General features: G+C 35.4%; 1 protein-coding gene across 3 annotated transcripts in view; it reads right to left on the reverse strand.

Annotated features, from left to right (window-relative positions):
- Positions 1-656: 656 nt before the first annotated feature.
- LOC116171686 (rab3 GTPase-activating protein catalytic subunit) overlaps positions 657-21609 on the reverse strand; it is a 52759-nt gene continuing 31806 nt past the window's right edge. Inside the window, exons 1-2 of one of the 3 annotated variants that reach the window (XM_031488654.1) lie at positions 13009-13120; positions 657-2097 (exon numbers count right to left, since the gene is read on the reverse strand). In XM_031488654.1, coding sequence (XP_031344514.1) covers positions 786-2042 — 1257 coding nt within the window. In that variant the 5' untranslated portion in view covers positions 2043-2097; positions 13009-13120 and the 3' untranslated portion in view covers positions 657-785. Of the gene's footprint in view, positions 2098-2207; positions 2462-13008; positions 13121-21609 lie in introns of those variants that run through there. The other 2 variants (XM_031488652.1, XM_031488653.1) reach the window with 2 other exon arrangements.

A 21609-nucleotide genomic window follows, 5' to 3' on the forward strand; every position in this document is an offset into this window, starting at 1 on the left:
AACGCACCGTCAACGTCACGAACCATCGAGATAAGTTTCAAACATTTCTTTGACGTGACGCTAATGATATAATCCGAGCACGATAAGAACAGATGGTGCAGAATAAAAAATCCAATTGCAACCATCCCAAGAAACTATTGACGTAAAGTGTAAATTGGCAGCAAGATTTACGTGACGTTGCCGAGGTCCGTGATGTGACGTTGTCGTTCCGTAAAATGCGAATCGATACCTTTATGTATACATATTTAAATTAAAATCATTATTTTTTACCCACGCAGAAATACATCGAACCTCATTGTGTTTCTTTTTCTGGTTGTGGCGTGTCACTCACAAATTGGAAAATGGAGACTGCAGCTTTGCATTTTCAATTGTATTATATAGGGCTCAATTTGCGGGACCGAACTTTGGAGTGTATTTCACTACACTTTTCTACATATATATTTAAATTGACAAAACTACCCTTTATTTCCACAGAAAATTGTTTGGTCGTTCGATGTTCTCATTAATTTAATAAAGATTGAAGTCAACAGCTGCCTGAAATTGCTATGCCTCTAGGAAGGGTTGCTTGTAAGAGTTTATTTACCCGCAGAGATAAGAGATCCCCCGATACCCAAAGACACATTAAATTTCCAGTCCAAGTTTAAGGGGAAACAGACTAAAATTGCCAACTTTATTATGTGGAAATCGATGTAAAGCAACAAGTTGTACATTAAAAAGCGCCGCAGTTGAAATTAAACTTCAAAATGTAAATAACAATCTTATAAAAGTATCAAAAACAAACAAAATTAGAAATAAACAATATCCTCAGAAAAAGCACCAGCCAATCTAAATTCGCTCTTTGATAGAATCGCTCTTAAAAATTGCGGAGATTTTTTGGAATAGGATGCGGGTCGAACTGCCGCAACTCTCATTACGAATTCGCGTTCGTTAGCTTGGGGGAAAATAATGTTTCCTGTTGAGTTATTTTCGGCTGAACCGCCACTATGTTCGGTTAGTATCATATTGGCGAGCCTCTGGGCCTCTGTGAACATCGAAGTTAACCTACTGCCAATATTCGATTTGCTAGCGTCTTCAATTTCGACTTCGCAACCGTTCAATAGCTTCTCGGTGAATACATAAACGGTTTCGTCGCAGCCTCCCGCGGGGTTAAATTTGTAAAGTAATGAATTTGCTTGCGATATGGCAAGTTCGAGTGCCGCTATCTGTTGAATTAGAGCGCCACATAAACGTTCGGTTATTTGATCATCGCGCGAGATCTTCTGAACTAGACGTATTGCTTGCTGCAGGGATTTGTGAGCGGACGGCAGGACGGGAGATACTTGTTCGCATTCGTCGTACAGCCGGCAGATGGCGGCGTGCGCTAAGATGGGAAATAGCATCTCGATAATTTGGGCGAAAGTGCGTGAGTCTAGGAAGTGTAGAACTTTCTCGGCCTCGCGCGTGTCGTCGAATAAGCGTTTTTGGCGGTTGGCCGGTACAGGTTTTGCCGATTGCCACATTTGCACCCAAGGGTTATCGGCTATTAACATGCGCGCGCTTAAATGGCCCATTTTCTGCCCCCATTGATCTAACCCATCTTTCTCAATCCAGTCGCGCGGTGAGTACCAACGAATGAAGTCCTCCAAGATAGAACCTGGATTCGCCGCCTTAAATGATTCCATATCCGACAGCAAAGAGGCGCTCATCATTTTCGCGCGCAATTCCGACCCTTGGGCGTCCGATCCTAGCTGCAGAAGGATATCGGTGTCCTCTTGCAGTTGATCCTCGGTTTTTGGAACGGGATCTTGCGTTATGGGAATATACAAGGGATCGCCCAACTTTATCAGTTTCAAATTCTCAAACTTCCCCAGCCGACCCACCGGTTGATTCCATAGGGCATGCTTCGTTTTCCTCCTCGTATCCTCCTCCTCGACCTTATCGGAAGTGCAATCGTAAAACTCCTCGTCGTCGGTGGACGAGTTTGCGTCAACGTATTTGCTAACACTTGGCTCAGTTTCGCGCATCTCTCGCGAGCGCTTTCGCTCGATGCAGCAATTCAACATTTGAAGTTTCTGGTTGAAAAGGCAAGTTCGTGAATCGGGAAATCCAGCCGGGATGCTGCAAACAGAAATGGAATGTGGTCAAACGTGACTGTCACCATACACGTGATACAATTAATTTATACAAACAATTAAAATTAATAAACGTCGTGTGTTATGGAGATTTACCTTAGGCAACTGGAGCGTAAAGAATGCGTGCTTTTGAACTCGCCCATCTATATTAACAATCTCTTGAAGACTTTTACTAACATAATAATCATAGACCTTGATGGGTTAGTGATTTAAAACATGATCATTTTTATACAATAACGGACAACGAGATACAAATGTTTTTATTAGCATTTACTCAAAATCGTGTATACATCTTTGGTATTAGGTCTGTAGGGCATACAGCGTAAGATGACCATGATAGTAAGAATAGTATTTTACCGTTAACGTGTGGTCACTGTCTAACTGTAATTTTTTTATAGTCAATAAACGCGATTAATCCAAGTTTACAATCATCAAAACATTCCATAAATATAAATGGACTGGAAAATTTAAAAAAAATCCTACTACTTCCCAATCTAAATTATGACCATGCGATAAACACAATAAAAAGTGAGTATTGGTCACGACGCTCACATTATAATTGAAAAACTACGAAGGTCAGCTTACGCTTAATTCTATACAGCAAACGAACATCAAAATAATTCATTAATAATGAATAATGAACCCACCCTTGGATTATTTGGGTTTTACTACAATCGCAAATATCATTCGAAAAGATGCTACCACAAAATTCAAACAGTTTATGGTATTTAGTACAAGGTGGTTCAAATTCGTGTCTCACTATTTTTTGATCCAATTCCCCTAGTATAAATGGAATGCTCTTTGCCTTTCTTAGCAAATAAATCCACAAAATGAAAAATATCGACGTAAATTGAAATTTAAACCAATCAAATTCCACCTTCCTCCACATCTCTTTAAAAATAGTCAATTTCATGTTCACTGATATATCCAATGTCTAAAATGTCTACCATATACGTTCTGTTTTACTCAATTTAACTCAATTAGAAGACACTCGGCACTTAATATTGAACATGGAAACTTTTTTTACCTCTTCTAACAGAGTTCGTGCACGAATATAGGTTACAATACAACATTTTTTTCACAACAAAACAGACACGTTCCCAAAAATCATTGGACCGAATCTTTAAGGATGTTTCTACTTATTATTTTCTGATCAAAATCATTAAAGCAAAGCGGTCCGTACTGAATACAAATAGCAAAAATTAAAAATTACCCTTGGAGCAGCTCAATATTAAACAGCTTGGAATACCCCCTATTTCACGTAATTTAGAAATCGAAAAAATTGCACACTTTAATTACTGGATCGTAACAGAAGGACGTCTCTTCTGTTTGCAAATTCATAATACGATGACCGAAATAATGGAAAATTTTTAATACACAGCAGTGATCTAAGCGGATGTTTTTAATTGCGTAAACTCATGAACAAAATCTTTAGTTTTTATTGGGTAACTGGAGCTGGATTTAGATTACCGTGTTAGATTTTTCTCGATAGTCAATGTCGCTCAATATTGTTCTTTTAAAACGCATATACTAAGAAAGAATTGTTTGTTGAATGAAGTAATCGAGGGAAAGATTCAGGGAGAAAGGAAAAAAAGAAGAAGAAGGTTGATGACCTAAAGTAGGGAGAAGAGAGTCGTGGAGAAGAGCCATCATAATAATGATGAACTTTGACTTAATATTCAACGAATTTATTTCGTGTTAGGCACCTTACACTATTAATTATTATTGCCAATGACAGTTTCGTCTTACACGGCGAACAGTTCTCCATTGAGCCGAAATGGTTATGGGTTTCACGCCCGAATTATGACATTGGGTTTATTTTCTATGGTATGGTTACCTTAGTTTTTAAAGTAAGCTAACGGAGATGATTCGGGTTCGTCCAACTAGAACTACTCGCTTGTCCGCTTTGTAAATCCCAAAAGGGTTGTCGACGAATTTGATGGAAAATCCTGGATCTCGTAAATGAGTGCGTCTCAGATTTTAAAATTCCCACGTGATTACACAAAATTGCGCAATCCGCTGGTGAGTGAAAAATTGAGAAAGATTATATCGGCGCACAAATAGCGGCGCGGTGCAGTTCATTTTTGGTTCACTGTTCTAGTTTTCAGGGTCAGAACTAGTGCTGTGCAAAAAAACGATTAATCGATAACTTATCGATAATTATCGATTAATCGGCGGCCGATAAATTAAAAAAATTATCGATTAATCCATAATTCCGATAATTATCCATTAATCGATATGTAATCATTTAAAAGTAGCGCTTTGCAAAAAACGATTAACCGATAACTTATCAATACATAGTAGATAAATTAAAGAAAATGGTCGACTAATCGATAATTTATCGAAAAGTTTAAAGGATTGGTCGATAAATGTATAATTACCGTTAATCTATCAATTAATCACACAACTAAACTAAGAAGATAATTATCGAGAGAATTTTTAACGAGATAAACTTGAGAAGTTAATTTCCAAGTTTATATGTACCAGTTTACATGAAACAAAAGCGACAAGTAAGAGCATTGTCGAGTTGCCATTATCACAAATCACAACCTACTTGTCTACTAATTTTTGAGGATTATCGTCCACTTGATCACCTTTGATTTCGAAAACTTCAGCATACCTACCTACAGTTCTTTTAATATCTTTCAAAAGATCCTGTTTTTATTTATTATCTCTCGCAATAGAATATATTTATATCGATAAGATTTATGAAAAAGTATCGATAGTTTTCTCTTGATAATTACCGCTACTCATCAATTAATCGATAATTATCAGAGATGGTCAATGTTCGACAAGTGTTAATAATAATCGATTATTATCGACAGCTAACAATCATTATTGATTATTTTCATAAGTTATCGACAATTATAAAAAGTTATCGAAAATTATCAAACGTTATCGATAATTATCGAAAATTATCGTTACGATTTATCGATTATTATCGATAGTTGTCGATTATTATCGAAAGTTATCGATAATTATCTAAAGTTATAGATAATTATCGATGATTATCGGACTAAACAGACCTATCGGTAACAATAATTTCATTTATCGCCTAGTCAGAACTAATTTCCTCTTTCGTAATTTCTTCCTTCCACTGAAAGTCAGCAAGAAGCTTGATACAAAAAACTTAACATTAAATGTGATCAGTCGCATCCGCGGTCACTACGGATCGTGCGGTACGGAGGAAACTTTCGAGTAAAAATGTGGATTTCGGGGGTGACACGGATTTCCTTGGGCCAAAAATAGGAAATGGGGTTTTGGGACGGCCGAGGTACCGAACGGAACGCGGAACGGCACGACGCTCAAACGCTACAGACATTAAGAGAACTTTTTCGAGTAAGATAAACTATTTCAACATTTTTTTATCTCATGTACAGCAAAGAATACGTCGTGCGTTTTTTGAAAACCTTAAAAGATTCAATCGGGGGTAGCGATAGGCGATGATTTTTTAAAATTTACGCACGGTTTGAGCGAAAGTGCGCGGCCCGTTGGACCATCGATCCCACAACGGTAAAAGGTCACCGGCTCGAAGGACCAAATGTAGCGCTTACTGGGGCGGACCACTTGTGGTAATGCGGCATCAGAATTCGTTTAAAGGCTCAAACGAAAAAATGTAGCGTTAAATCTGTTCTAGATGAACACCGAACTACTCCGTTGAACGAGATGAAATTTTTAAAAACGTTCTGGATCTGAAAAGTGGAAAGAATGCGAAGAAACGAAAGAATCTAAAGTGTTATGAATATGAAGAATTTGAAGAATCGGAAGAAATTGAAACACTAAAGAAACTGAACAATTCCGGACACGCAACATCCGAAGAATTTGGAGAATGGAGAAGATCCGAAGAAACAAAATCTCATTCTGTGAAGTCTAAATCTGAAGAATCTGTAGAACTAATTCGAAGAAACGGAAAAAAAACTCAAGGAATCTTAATAATCTAGTGAACCTTATGAACCATGCAGAATTCGAGAAACGGAACATTCCACAGCACCTAAAGAGCTTATGAAATTAAAAAAATTTGTCGTCTTATATCTAATTAAAAAAATCTCAATTATCTGCCTAATCAGGTTATGACTGTTCGCAGATAAGCTCTAATAAAAGGGAGTCTTGAACAGTTTACTGTGGTATGGGTAGTGGTGCGAATTTATTGATTTTACTGTATTTTCTGTTCAACTTTTCGTTAAAAAGAGGACTTTATTACCATTTACATGAAAAAAGTTCTAGATCACCTGCTTGAGTGATCCGTATTCTAAACTCTAAACATACGAAAGGCGTGAAAGAATTTCAACCGAAAAGAAAGTAATACTATAATATAAATTGGCGTCTGAAGGCATTATACAAGATTTATTAATTAAGGTAAGTGTAATTAAAAAAAAAGGAAACACTGCGTGATCACAAAATAATTTTATAAGAAAGTTGAAATTGTGTCAAAATGCTTAATATTGCGAACCGTATCCGTTCTTGTTTAAAACTAATTAAAATCAATCGTTTTAGCGCATTACAATATTTGCTGCTTTCACCAATTTGTTCGGAAATGCCCTACACAATTAACGCCGGTGCTGTCGGAACTGTAGCAACACGCATACAATTGCGTGTAAAAAATGAAAATCCCATTGTAAATGTTGTTATAGTTTTTTTAATATCGAATAATGTGAGATTGGTTGCTTAAGGTATTTATGTAATGTTTGAGTTTTGAATTGTAGTTCAATGGTGAGAAAAATGTGGTAGCTTTTTGTTATGTGTATATATGCGAACAATTAAAATTTGTGTTACTTAATCAAGTTTTTCTGATCATTTTCCACGATATGCTTCAGTTAAATGTAGATTGAGATAGAACTTCATGTTCTGTACGTAAAAGTGGAACCGATTACGTTTTAGTTTTTTTTCGTAATCTCCAAAATTTCACAATAAATAAAAACGGAGAGTTGATCAAGCGTAATATTTGAATTGTAGAAAAACCACAACGTTAATTGTGAGGTATAATTTGGTCACACCTCAGAAGGCTAAAGAGATATTTAAATTACACTATCTGATTAGCAAGTCAAATTAATAGATGCAAGATTACACTTTGCAAAAATTACTCTTTGTGTTAATTATAACTTAATTTGGTATTGTTTTCTTTAATATTGACAGGCGAAGGTGAAGAAATTGCAGATAGATTAGAAATGTGTGTGACCCCTGAAGTGTATCCCCGAATAATGTCGATATTATCCAACTGGCATCTTTTTTATTGACTACTGGTATTGTTTACGGAAAATGGGAAGGTATTAGTGGCAATAGTCAAAGCATGGAATGGTTTGCTATGTACAGAACCGAAATTTTAGACCGAATTCTGACAACTGCCGAAACCTCTTTTCTTTGCGAGTAAGCAAAGGAAGCAACCAACAGTAAAAGTTCTGAACCACTCCAGACCAGTACAAGCATCTGTGAATTCCTCCAATTTATGTTCCTGGGGTGATAAAATTAAAATATAAAAGTACAGTACAAAAGCAGCAAACGAAATTAAATTTAATTAAAGAGACGATGATTGTAATGTTGCTTAAAAATTTTCTCACGTGTGTTTACGAACCCAGTAAATTTAAACTCTTGCGTAATTTGGGCAAGCCGAGAGTGTGATTTCGAAGTTGTTTGTGAAAATAAAGGCAATTAAATTTTGTTTTAGAGAAACCGACAGAGCCTGGATTTAACCCGCACCCCCAGTTACGCCCACCTTTACATTATAACATGCACACAACCAGCAAGTGACACATCAGTTTTAAAGACCATACATTTCTCATGGCAATGCTTTACTTTCAAGAAGTTATTGATATAATGACATGTCCTCGTAGTATTAATCTGATCCAAATTTAGACTACAAATCAAACCATGGCCTTACCTTAATTCGGAGGACTATTTCAATGTTCATTCCAATACATTCCCAAATATCTGTACTGCGGGTAGCTTGCGGTGTTGCAATATAGAGATAATTGTTACTACTCAAAAGTAATATGAAGAACATCTCCTCCTACGTAATTTAGCTACTGTAACTGGTACTTAAAAAAATATAACAACCCGAGAACATTGACATGCGTTTGAAATTTTCTTTACAAGGGTATAATTTATGTGGAAATAAAAATAAAATCAGAGGCTCATAAATATTAATTCTAAGTAGTTAATCACTGTAATTTATCAAATTATCTTGAATTAGCGGATCTGAAAGTAACGTTCTAATTTTTATTTATTTGTAAAGCTTACTTTAGTTTTATGTGAAGTAAATTGATATGGTTGTTTAATAAATGAAAGTTAACACCAAATTAAATCGAACGCATAAAAATTAGTCATTAATTAAACGATTTGAAAAGCTAAAGGTCAAGTTTTTTTTCGTCTGGATAGCTATTTTTCCCATAATATTTATGCCAAAGACAAAATTTGCATAAAATATACGTACAAAATATTTCGCAAGATATTGATGAAGGTGTGGAAGTGGGTTTTAAATTGAAGATGCGGATACGGCCTGAAAACCGTGGGTGGATTACGTGATGTTATTTAGATCTCTATGCGTAAATTGAAAATTCAATCAAAATGTCGACTGCCAAAGATGTATTCTGATAAGCGAATTCTTGTACACAGCACCTATCCAAATCGCTTGCAACAAAATGTATTTCTAATTCCCAAAAGCGGTAACGCAGTAGCCATATATATACCTAACTAATTCATCAAATCAAGTTTGATTGCATTACCTAATTATTGTCGAACTGATTTTCCTAACCATGTTGATTGGCAAAATAACATTCATGTAGAACTGTATCCAATGATAATCCTTAGCATAAACACAAACGTATATCTGTGGCATAAGCTAGAATGTTGTGGTTGTTTTTTTCACCGAACCAAAAATTTGAAAAAAGGAACTATAGGCGATAGAAGTCTTATGATTAAATTTCTAATTATTAGTTATAGATCGCAATTCATTCTCTAATATTTGGGAAGGAACTTGTGTTAACGTTTTGTAACAAATCTCAGAACAAAATGCAAATTAGTAAATACTGTAGATACTGTATTTAGGTATACATCCGCAACTTTTATATTCAAGATACAGAGAAAAAATATAACCAAAAACTACAATGCAAAAATCAGACCCAAATCCAATTAATTCAAACTTACGTACCCCGTTCATAAGTGGGTTTCGGATTGCGACAAATGTAAGCAAAAGAAACGTAGGCATTTGAATTAAACCATATGGCATAGCCTAAAAATAAACGTGTTAGTAAAGAAGGAACCTATGAAAATAAATTTACCTCAAGAGGATACAGCCCTACTCCATTCACGTCAAGACGCTTACATAATTAATTTACACAATTTAAGCGTGATTACTCTGGTATTTTCCAATTCATATATCAACATCTTTGGCAAAAATCAGAACCTGTCATTTGAACGATGATCTTTTCTCATTCCTAATGGTACCAACTACTCCCAACACACTAAGAGCGCATTCAGTCAATCACTCAATCCAAGAGTACATTCAACGAAACAACGGGACCATACAACTTACATTTAATGTAAATTCGGTCTCATATTTTATCTCAAACGAAACATGTAGCAACCAATATAAACTGTTTTTCTTGGCTAATGATAACAGCTTTGCTGTTGCAACGCGTTCGGTCTGGTAATTAATATAAGAATTGTATTTGCACGGGTAAATCAACAGGTAGCCCGTCTATTCGAACTGTGCAACGAAAGTACACGCAATTATTATACATCATTTACCCAACAACGAAGTTTTAAATCTAACTTTATAAGTGACGAAGGATCATAAGTTCATTTATCAGGATACGTTAACAGTTCTAATTTTGAAAAACCCCACTACATTTTCCATCTATCGCATGTTAAAAATAACATTTTTTGAAATTGTTTACACTCTCTTGAACAACTTCAGCGTACGAAATCGCAAAAACCCAAGTGTTCACCTTTACAGCCTTTTTACCGCCTGCACCTTAGGGTAAAAAGTTACCTCCCATTTCTTTTTACGGAAATACACGTTTTGAAACACCACGAATTCAAATCAAACAAAATCTCGACGATATCGGTCTGTTTGCCTGTTTGTAGGTCTGCCTTTATTTGTATACTCTCTCCTTTTTATTTGTGTCGATGTTTATAAATTAAAGATTTAAATTGTAAATCTATGGTGTAAAATTGTAACACCCTGTAGATCGGTAACGAAGCGTTTGGAGTCCCATGTTTATATGAACTTTTAGTCATTAAATAAGCCAAAGAATTAAGCATGTAAATCATATTTAGGAACTCCCTGTATAATAATAGTTATTAATGATAAAAGTTCGTTTATGAACGTCATAATTAAACGCGTATAACGTTAATGTAATTATAATTATTGTAATTAATATAAGGGAAAAATTACGATTTATTGGATTTATCTTAATTGTTTTTATCCGGCGAATTTTTAAAGAACTATAACGTTGTCAGACATATTAACCTTTTATTTGTATGTTTAACTAAGCAGTATAATACCATATAAATACCAATATTCAGTAATTTTGCATTAGCAACCATTAAAAACCTATATAGAATAACCCAATAGTGTGATCGTTTGAATACACATGATATAAGTAAGTGCAATAATCCGAGTGAAAAGAGAGGGGGAGAGAACAAGAGATGCAATATTTTAAACTTATGCTACTCTTAAAAAATGAATTATTCATTAAAAAAAAGATTCTTATGTGAATATTAGTATGGACGAGTGCGAATAAAATAACGCAAAGTGTTCAATAAAAAACCTCTGCACTTATCAGGAGTACGACAGGTTTAAACGTAACTGAAAAAAATAATGTATAGTGCCCGATAGAACATTTCCAAAGTTGGTATAAAAATCAGTATTTAAAACCTATTTGGAAACGCTCAAATGGGAGGTCTTGCCGCCGTATAGTCTTAGTCCTTCCGACTGCCACTTTTTCTTGTCGATGGTACACGGCTTAGCTTAGCAATGCTTCTGTTTTTTCGAAGAAGTGAAAAACTGGTTAGATTCGTAGATCGCATCATAATCCGATTACCGATTATGGCCACAAAGGTGGGGGAAAGTAGTAACCAGCGATGGACAATACTTTGAATAATGTGTCAATTCAAATTGTTATTGCAGATTTAAGACCGCCCACGAATGGTTAAATAATTTCTCTAAAAACTCAGCTCTCTTATGCGATAAAATTAAACTTGAAAATTTTTACAAATTCGGAAGAAATGGATCCAATTTCTAACTAATTAAAATCTTTCTGTTTCGCGTAGATATTTCTATCAGTCCAAATGTTATAAAAATATTCTTACATCAAATCGATAAAAAAGCTGCAATTTGACGTATATTTAGTATTTATCCGATGTTTTGTTTAATGTTTGCTTGTGTAAAATTACCTAACAGTGTCATTTTATTGTAGTTTTTGCGAATATTCGGATTTTGTACAAAGCCTTGTAACAAAACCGCAAATAAATCCGCCAATTTTATTTAGTTGATGCAAATATATTAAAATCTCAAAAAAATAATGAAATTAACTTACTTATTAATTCATTAATTTTTTTAACCAATTGCAGTTTTACGTTTGTTTGGGCGAAGCTGGCAGTCTAATACAATTATGTGAAGTAAATCAAGTAAATGTTGTGATTGTTTCATTTCCGAGTTGCATAATAGGATGACAATTTTATTTGCTTCCTTCGGAATTATGCATGTTTAGGGATGTTTTTTTTGTTCGTGTGGCTTATTCAAAAAAATCACAGGCCAATTTCACAGCAATAAGACGTAATTACTTAAAAGAAAAAATAGTGTACATAACATTCCTGAAGACTACCCTTCATATCAACTTGTATCATATAAACACTCGCGGGAAATGTATCGCTTCCAACGCTCGTTACGTAATAAATTGTTTTGATTGTTTAATTAGTGATTATTAAATAAGCCGCTAATTACGTTTTTGAAAAAAATCAGCTAATGGTTGATTTTGTTATCCTTTTCGGGAAACCACAAGGGAGATGATCTGTCAGATGAGAGCAGGAACCAGGTTCCAGGCAGCCTTGCAATAATTTTTAGCATTTTAAATGCTTATGTTTTGTATATGGGTATGAAGTTACCAGTTTTAATAAGAAAGGATTACGAGCATGTTATGATGAGGCTTATCATTCATAAAGTTTACGTTTGCGACACGAGCGAGCTCGCGAGCGAGTGGAGCAAGTGATCCCGGGTGAATAAGGCTTATTTGTGTTTTACATATGTCGCTATACGGTTGTCATTTCCAATGTTTCCGATGATTGCATGTATTACGAAATCCTGGGCGAAATCTGTAATTTTTTTTAAATTATCCGATAAGTAAAAAATCAACTATTTGTATACTACAATCGATAGTATCAATTGGTATCCTCTAGTTTTACACAAATTTGGATATCTTGTTACATTGGTTTTTGTATGATTTGATGTATGTCACACACACATGCAACTGTAACAGAAGCTTTAAGGAGTCACACTGATCTACTTTAAGAATAATCCCCTTAATAAATACGAGGACGATCTTACTGATGGTTTTATTATGAGTTTTAATTATAAAACCGTTAACATTTGTTACTGTTACAGAGAGTGGTTTACTAATAGGTACCATAGTGTAATTTTTATACCTACTACTATTGTTTAATTATTCCATCTCGGGTAAGAAGTTTTGGCCATAGTCTAGACTAGGCAACTAATTCACTTACCTTTTCCAGAATTCGCAAAAGTGGTAGTAGGTTACGCGTTTACAACCGAAATAAAGTGCAATTTTGGTAGAATAAGTACGAAGCATGTACCTAAGCAGTTCAAGCAAGCCGGAAATACAAAATTCAATTCCATGACGAAGATTTTTTATAATTAATTAAATATTTCTATAATACTTACATGTGAAGTAACTGTACAAACACGTTATAACAATACTAATTGACGATTTCCTAAAGCATATACACGTAATATCCACTTTTGACAAAATGAAGCCAAATATTTTATTTTCCTTGTCGCTAAGATTGCTATAATAAAAATTTTATTAGCACTGGGCGCAATAAATTTTTTTCGTGAACAATGCCTGACGCCAACATTTTGATTGAATAAAGTTTTTGGGTCGTTGGGGAAAATGGCACGCGCCGTTCAAAAGTGCTTGTTTCCGTTTTGTTTCTAACAAAATAATGGATAATAGTTAAGATTCACACGGTTAATGTCAACCGTGATTGAAATATGTGAACAGGCCAATACAAAGGGATAGAAAGGAATGTTCTTGAATGAAAAAGAGTAATTGAAAAGATCAAGGTGAGAAATGGTGGCTTCTTCTGCACGTCCATGGTAAACGCACAACAGAAAACTTCGAATATTACTGTTGTTTATGTTTATGAAATCAACAGTAGGTTTGGTTAAGTAACTTAAGGAATCCTATTGAATTACACGGCGAGGATGGGCGCCAGAGCCGGTGAATGTCTTTTACAGGTGTGCTAAGAAGTACTCGAGCCAGTCTAGGACAAGAAGTGGAAGGTGGCTAATGCTTGCCGATGTTGCATACAACAGCTTAAGTAATTTTAGTTGGACTAGTTTCGTGTGATTTATCGTGGCATTTAGTTAAAGAGGACCGGCGTTTTGGAGTTTTCTTATGGAAATAACGTGATAGTGAAATTAGTGATAATTTTGGAAATTGGACTTGATTAAGTGAGTACAATTTGACATCATTTTATTTAGTTATGGAAATCAAGCACGATTTTCGTGATTATGACCCCGTTTTCTTGAGACACCAGTACGAATTATTGGTAAAGTTAACGGTTATTGAACGTAGTGGCCAGTTAAAAAATGCACCACTCGAGTGTAACGACCCTGAAGTGCAGCTAATTAGAGGGTTTGTAATAACACATGTAGATTTATTTTTTCGCATAAGTAAACTATGTTTGGACATATCCCGTGCAGTAAGAGCTTAATGGGTCAAAGATGATCTTGATATACTCTTCTTCAATAAATTTAGGAACTAGCAGCAATTCCAAGATGTACCTATAGCAGAACACTAAACCAAAATTGTCACCCTTGGTTATTAACCTGGTTCCATTTTCCAAAAATCCTTGACGCTTAACTAAAAATTGCACAGTGTGCACCAAGCATCCGTCTTAGAAAAATTACACTATAGCATTCTTGCAAAATGTACACCCGGTTTAAATAGGCAATGTCGAAATCCTTGTGACACCAAGAGGTAATTATATAATAATAATAATCCTTTCATAAGTAGCTGCACGTTTTGGCAACTGCTTAGTTAAATTCTCATCTTTTTAGCATTAACAAAGATGAGCAATTCTGGCTTTAATATCATCTACTTATTAAGACACAATGTCATCTGTGGTATTAGATAAACGGCGATCTAAATTGTTTCACTCACAATTAACTTTCATCATCGCTTTCTATAAAAAACTCGAATCGGAAAACGGCGACAAATTTCATGGTTCAATAGAGCGTCCGCTAATAGCTTCCGGAATCGTGTCGTCGATTACATTCAAAACAGGTTTGCCGATTTTTGAATAAATGGGTTAAATGCTCGAATCCCGAGACACAATGACTTACTTTTTGGAACCTTCGCGAGATCGAGGTTAAGGAGCAGAAGAATGTGGTTGACTGATTCATTCATTTGCCATTATTTTTGTCGGCGTACAACTAAAATGGTCATAATTAGCGTGCCATGGGCGTACGCGTTCGTTGACTCTAACGGACCTCTGGAACATCGCTTCACGCAGACATCGCGAGGATTACGCACATTAACATATTCGTGCGATCGGGGTTTACGCGTTTCGACCATTTCCGACCCAGTTAACGCTACATCGTCAGGTATTTAGTTCATCTCTAGATGAAAGTGGCAGTACAATACGTTTTGGCGTGTTAATTTCCTTGAAGTAAAAGTATCGCCCATTATCCTTCATGTCCGCAATGGTAATTACGTGCTTGACAGGAAACACACGCATAATTCGGCATTCGGCGAATTTCCATGTCTATTTATTAGATTCAGTCGAGCATACACATCAAGTTTTTTCTTGAGGACTCAAGGTGTCTTTAGCGCTTGTTTCGGTAATGGGAAATTTGCCAAAGTGATTTTTGGTCCAAATTTTAATATGGTTCGATCTATATCTATAACAACCGAGGTATATATTATTCACAATAGTGGTATACATTGGACAGCTGAAGACGCCGCTTGAGCTCCAATAGTCGGTCTTAAATTGTTGCGCATTTCTCAGGCTCGCCTTAATTGTAAGACGCCAAAATCCCCGACTTCAGTCAGGCTTACCTAAGTAAACGTTCAAAATACGTCTTTAATTGTCATCATAACCATCACGTCACGTCGTAGTGCAAGCAGCCTTGCCATGCTAACTTCAATCTTAGTCCAGCTACAGCTTATCGATTGTGGTGCAGGCTGGTGCAACCGAGCTTAAGTCCATGAAGGTATACCTAATTGGAAAAATACAACAAAACGTATTTTAATGAAGAAAAGAAATCTCTAAGTTACCACTGCACAAAAGAAGAAATTGTAACTTGCACAAAAACTAACAATGTGAACTATTGAACCAAAGTGATAAATATCCAATCAGAAACTGAAAGACATGTGAGGCGAGCGTCTGAGAAAGATGCAAGAGGTTAAGGCAAAAAGGAAACGGGATAGAAAATTGAAGGAATTAGAAGGCATTGTGGGACTTGATCAAAACTCAACAAGACACGAAGAATTGCATACGATTTTCAGTAGGGGAATTTTTTGCCACTCGTTCGTATTCGGAAACCAGACTCATATTCAATATCAGACGGACAGACGGACAAAAACATCACAAAAGAGGAATTTTTTCTCAACATCGAAAACGATTGAACAGGTACTTTATGGTCTTCTGAAAGTGACTCAAGATTTTGATCAAGATCATCCAAGCAAGACAGTTCCGTATATAACGCTTTATAGTAGACTAAAACCCTACGTTTAAAAAACTAGTATATAGGACGCATAATTGCCCAGCGGATATTGTTATATTCTTGTAGAATATTATGCGTTTATTATTCCCATTTATATACGATTTATATGCGTTTACTGAATACGTTTAAATTTCGCATCCAGAATACGTAGTAATATCCTTACGCATTATTCGTATGAAATTCGTCGATAATGTACTGCTAATAAACGTATATAATAAATGCAATAAATGTGCTTGATATTTTTAATCAAATCAAAGGTCTAAAATTAAAGCACATGATAATTGCAAAGTCCATCATAAACATGCAGGGTCCACTATCTTTTTTGCCTATGTGTAAACCTGGGTATTCTTCATGCCTTCGCATAGGCAATTGGCACCGCTAACGGTCCTCAGTATCTATACGGAGGCAATGCAAAGTTTGCAAGCTCTGTAACGTCCAAGAAGCTTCGTTTCCAATTCTCTCCATGTTTGCATACATATAAGAGGCGCCTGTTGACGTCGAAGAAGCGTCAATCTGCAGGATCAAAAAAATACAAGCTTCAGCTACTATCTATTGAAAGTAGCTGTAACCAAAATGCGTACGTAAGTGCAAAGGAATGTGCAAAATGAGCAGTTTTATAATAATGTCTATAGAAATAAATTTAGGCATAAATCGGTCGTATATAATACGAACGAATGCGATCGTACAAAATACGTATTCCTTATACTAATCTCAAAGTTCCAGTAGGTATATGGTAAAATAAAAACGTACCTATTATATATACGTTTGTAACACGTAACACTAAAAAAACGTGTATTTATCTACTTATTTTCAACGTTTCTTATACCAGTTTCGTTAGATTATGACATAAATAATACGTAATCTTGATACGTAGAATATCCCAAATTTTTATTCGTATTTTGGAGGAAGTAAATATAGCAATATTCCAGCATGGTATATCAAAGTGGTATTTTATACGTTTATCAAATTATTGATAAAAGAACGTTTATTTATATACATATTATCAACGTAGAACGTGAACTCTATGGCTTACGAGTATATATACGAACAAAAATCCTATTTTAAACGGTATAAAATTGGTCTACAAAAAAACGTAGTACCATACTAGGTACCAATACCGAATTTATCCTTTCAAAACGCTTTAAAGCCGTTTACCCTGCCGTTTACTAAACGCAAGTGTGTTGGCTGGGATATTTATGATCAGTGTAGAAATATGGGATCAGAGAGTACCTATAACAGAGTAGAAGCTAAAATCCATGCACGTATTCCATGGAAAAGTTGATTATGCCATACATTGGAGCCTCAATTTCCGTCTAGGGTAAATGATGATTACGTGCAGAATAAAGTCTTAAGAATGGATTACCATTTAAAATTATTAGTATTTCATTGATAATTTGCGATATACATGGCCGCCGATAAGTCTGGAAACGGTCGATTATCGGGGAAAATATACAAGATATGGAAAAAATTATATACAAAAGTTTTGGGGTTCCTTAATGCCTACTAAGTAGTAATAATTTTAATTATACAGGGTTGGTCATAAAGGCGTAGCACACCAAAATGTTTAATGGAACACCCTTATTTCAATTCTTTTCTTAATTTTTAGCAAAATTTGCAAGAAGCATAATGTATCCAAATTCAATTGTTTCCAGATTATCGAGTTTTGAAAATAAACGCTATTATTTTAAAATTTATCGAGTTCCTTTAAAAGAATGGTGTACCGTGCCTTTATGATCCACCCTGTATAATTAAAATTATTACTGCCGAGTACATATTAAAGAACCCCGACACTTCTGTATAATACGTTTTTTGATGTCTTGTATATTTTCGCCTATAAATCGACCGTTTCAAAACTTATCAGCGTTTATTTTAAAAACTCGATAACCCGTTAACGATTGAATCAAGGATTGAATTGAGGTACAAATTTTGCTTAACATTAAAAGAGGAATTGCAATATCGAATAATATACAGGATGTTCGATTTAAAAAATGCAATTTTGGTGTAAAAAGCTGACCTAAGGCGGTTGAGATATACATTTTTAGATCCGCCGAAACCAGACCCAACAGAAGCCTGATCAGAAATCGTTTAGCGTTTGTATAAGGTGTTTAAGAAGGCAATAAACATCCATTTTTGTGGCGGTTTAACGGTTTTAAATAAATTTCAAAAGTTTCAAGCAAAAGCCATAACCGATTTTTGCACTGACATATGACTCCCCACCTGCATTTCTTCCAGAACAAAAGGTACTTGAAGTATAGGGTGCTCCGAAGGTCAATAAAGTCTACTTTCGACTGTTTTATTTTTTACCTGAAAATTCTTCTCCACCATCGTGCACCATGATGGCAAAACACAAAACGACAATGAATTATATTAAAATCTGAATCAATTAATTTCCACCTTCCATAACAGGCCTATGAAAATTGACTTTTACATTTGTTGAAACGCCCAGTAATTGACTAATTAAAATAACTAGCTATTGCACGAATATATGTCAATAAAAGATTTATTTACAACAAACAAATGATTAAAATCCTCAAGCTAAACGGTCCGGAGTTAATACAAATAGCAAAAATTGCAGTTTACCTTATTTCTATGGCTTCTAGGTCTACCCTTCGAGCAGTCCTGGATCGGGTAACATCTACTGTAGGGGTTAGTAGATTTCGTCGGTTAAAAATTAGACCCTGGTTCGTAGTGTGATCGTCCACAAAATTCAACCGAAAATACGTTATCGAAATGACCGGGTTAATTTTCTGTCGACGCATATTAACTTGCATATAAGGTTGTTTTGACCCGAAATCGATTTAATTTATCCCCTACCACTCCAAACTTGAATTGTGCGTGGGAAAAGGCCGCTGTATTTGCGCAATGTACGCGGAATGGCTAACTCCACTATTTTTGATTTTCCGAATTAGATTATTGATAATTATTCCAACTTGGACTAACGAATAGTTCGGAATGATTTTTTCGTTACGAGTCTTTGACTTCAGCTTGAAGATGCCTCAACGCAAGTCCAACAAAAGCCACTATTATTTTAACGTGATCTCTACGACGACTCGAGACCAATGAATTCCTTTCTTTCTCGCAAAATCTACAGTTTTTCACAAGCTGCGTCGCTTTTTTTATTTCTCAAGAACCGAATGTGATTCAAACGTACCGTAACACTAATTATTATAAAACTGGTGCCCCAATTGGGAATCTTTATAGGGGTTTAGAGTACGTCCGGACGAGATAGAACAGAACTCACCCTTATTTGCGAGACCCAAATTCCAAGATCATGGTACACTATGCAAAAATGAGGAAGTATGATACATCATTTGAAAGGAAATTTTATGATCTATTAAATGAATTAATAAAATCTGGTATATTCCATAAGAATAAAGAACAGGGTTGTATTAAATCTACTTAAAACCTACAAAAATCATTCTAACATTTCCAAATTTTCAATATCAAACACCTCTTTCCAAAAGGCAGACTCCTCGTAGCTTGAGAATGGCTTGATTTTCCATCATTTAATTTCTTTTAAAATTTGAGATTACTTTCTTATTTTTTATGGACAAAAAAGCAAAATATATGAGCCCGCTACATGACGTGCCAGACAGTAGACTTCTAGCGCACATGTCTGTAAAAAATTCTATACACTCACAGTCTCGTGAGTAGAACAGCGGCACTAAACCGCCATCTTTGATATAACCGAGGCTCTTGATTAAATTCGCGGAATTGCTTAAATGGGGTGGGTGGGGGGGCATTTACCTAATTTGGATCGAAGAATGAATTTAATTGATGACATTTCTTGGAATTTGGCATAATGGGCGTAATTAATTGCAGCAATTAGTTTAATTATTGACTTGACTTGGGATTAAATTCGCGACTTAAGCAGTTGGAATGGCAAATGGATATAGTCGCGAATTTAATTGATTAAGCAAGGAATTTACTTAATTAAGAGTCATAATTTCAAGAAATAAATCACACATTCAATTACTTCTCCTATGTAGCTGTATACCCCAAAAAATGTTATTCCTACATAGACTATACCGTGCGGCGCAATGGAGTGGCAGTTCGACTGCGGTACTGAGGGTCCCCGGTTCGAATCCGGACAAGAATAACTGTAAATGTAACATGTTAAATTTAAATTAATCGATCTTAGAGATAAAATCCCAGATGGTGGCTGTTCCGCTCTTATGACACAAGCGATGTTTAAACTGTGTGAGTAAATTAATACAATACACAATGATAACGTACCTATGGACGTGCAACAATGATGTGGGAATACGCAAAATAATATTCTTCTCTTCAACCTAAATAACACAATGAGGATGGTTAAAAAAAAGAAATCTCAATACGTCTGGTTCAACTCAGTGGTTTTCACCTGGTGGTCTGCGGACTATACGTGGTCCGTTTAGGGCCCACTAGCTGTCCACATAAAAACCATAACATAATTTCCAAAAAAATTTCGGTACAGATAACATGATCGATTTACTCAGTTTGTATCATTTCTCGCTAATCATGCAGATTTCATAACTTCACCTGGCGTGTAAAGATGCACAAGGACCCGTGTAAAGTCGGATAAATGTCGAGGACAAACCTTTATTTCTCAAACTCAGAGCGTTTTTCCTTATTCATATGAAAAATAGCATTGCGAAACAAAAATCTCATCGGAATGTTTAATGACAAATGTTTTCTAGATTTGACATTTACTAACCTGAAGACACATCTTAATTGAAGGTAAATAATGGAAATTTTACGGATCAACGATTTACAAGGTGAAAACAGAAAACCAGTTACGATACGAGATGAAACTAACATGCCCATGTTAATTTAGGTAATTAATTTTGGTTGCAAGCTCGTGTAAATCATGAAAAATTGTTGGAAGCGTCTTTAGGTGATTGTCCTCAAAATGTCGAGTAATAAAAAACTTGTTCCTAGGAATTGATACCCACACACCACTAAATTCCATCACCCACAATTCGAAATTGTGTTTGTCGGTGAGCCATAATTCTTCCTTCGGCAATCCCAACACTTACGTGCTTTATTAGCTCATTAACGGTAATAAGCAGAAGCGTGTTCACTTGCATACCTAATTTACTCATTAAAGTTGCCGGTGCAAACGCAAAATTTATATAGTGCATAACAAAGCGTTGAAATTTTAAATTAAGTGCTCAGACCACGTTGTTGTAGAGCCTCGGAATATTTAATTCAGCCCGGAGAAAAAGTCCATTAAGTTTTCAATTATTTTATTTATCACTTAACGCTATTCTTATGGTTTATGAGAAGAAACTCTTTGGGTCATGGGAATGACAACAAAACGGGGGCGCTAAGGTGAACGACTGAACTAAATCATATGTAAAGCATTATTTAGGCCATTATTTCACTTTTCAGCAAAATTTTCCGAAAATACTTTCACGTCAGGTCTACGGGTTATTACACCTGAACGTGCCATTATTATAACGTGTACGAGACCTCCGGTAAGTATCTCTCAATGTCAAACGGCTAGAGACCTAACTCTAACACATGCCATATACAGAGAGGTAGTAACGT

Source organism: Photinus pyralis, unplaced genomic scaffold, assembly GCF_008802855.1.
Source record: "Photinus pyralis isolate 1611_PpyrPB1 unplaced genomic scaffold, Ppyr1.3 Ppyr1.4_LG5, whole genome shotgun sequence".
In the NCBI taxonomy this organism is placed as follows: Eukaryota; Metazoa; Arthropoda; class Insecta; order Coleoptera; family Lampyridae; genus Photinus; species Photinus pyralis.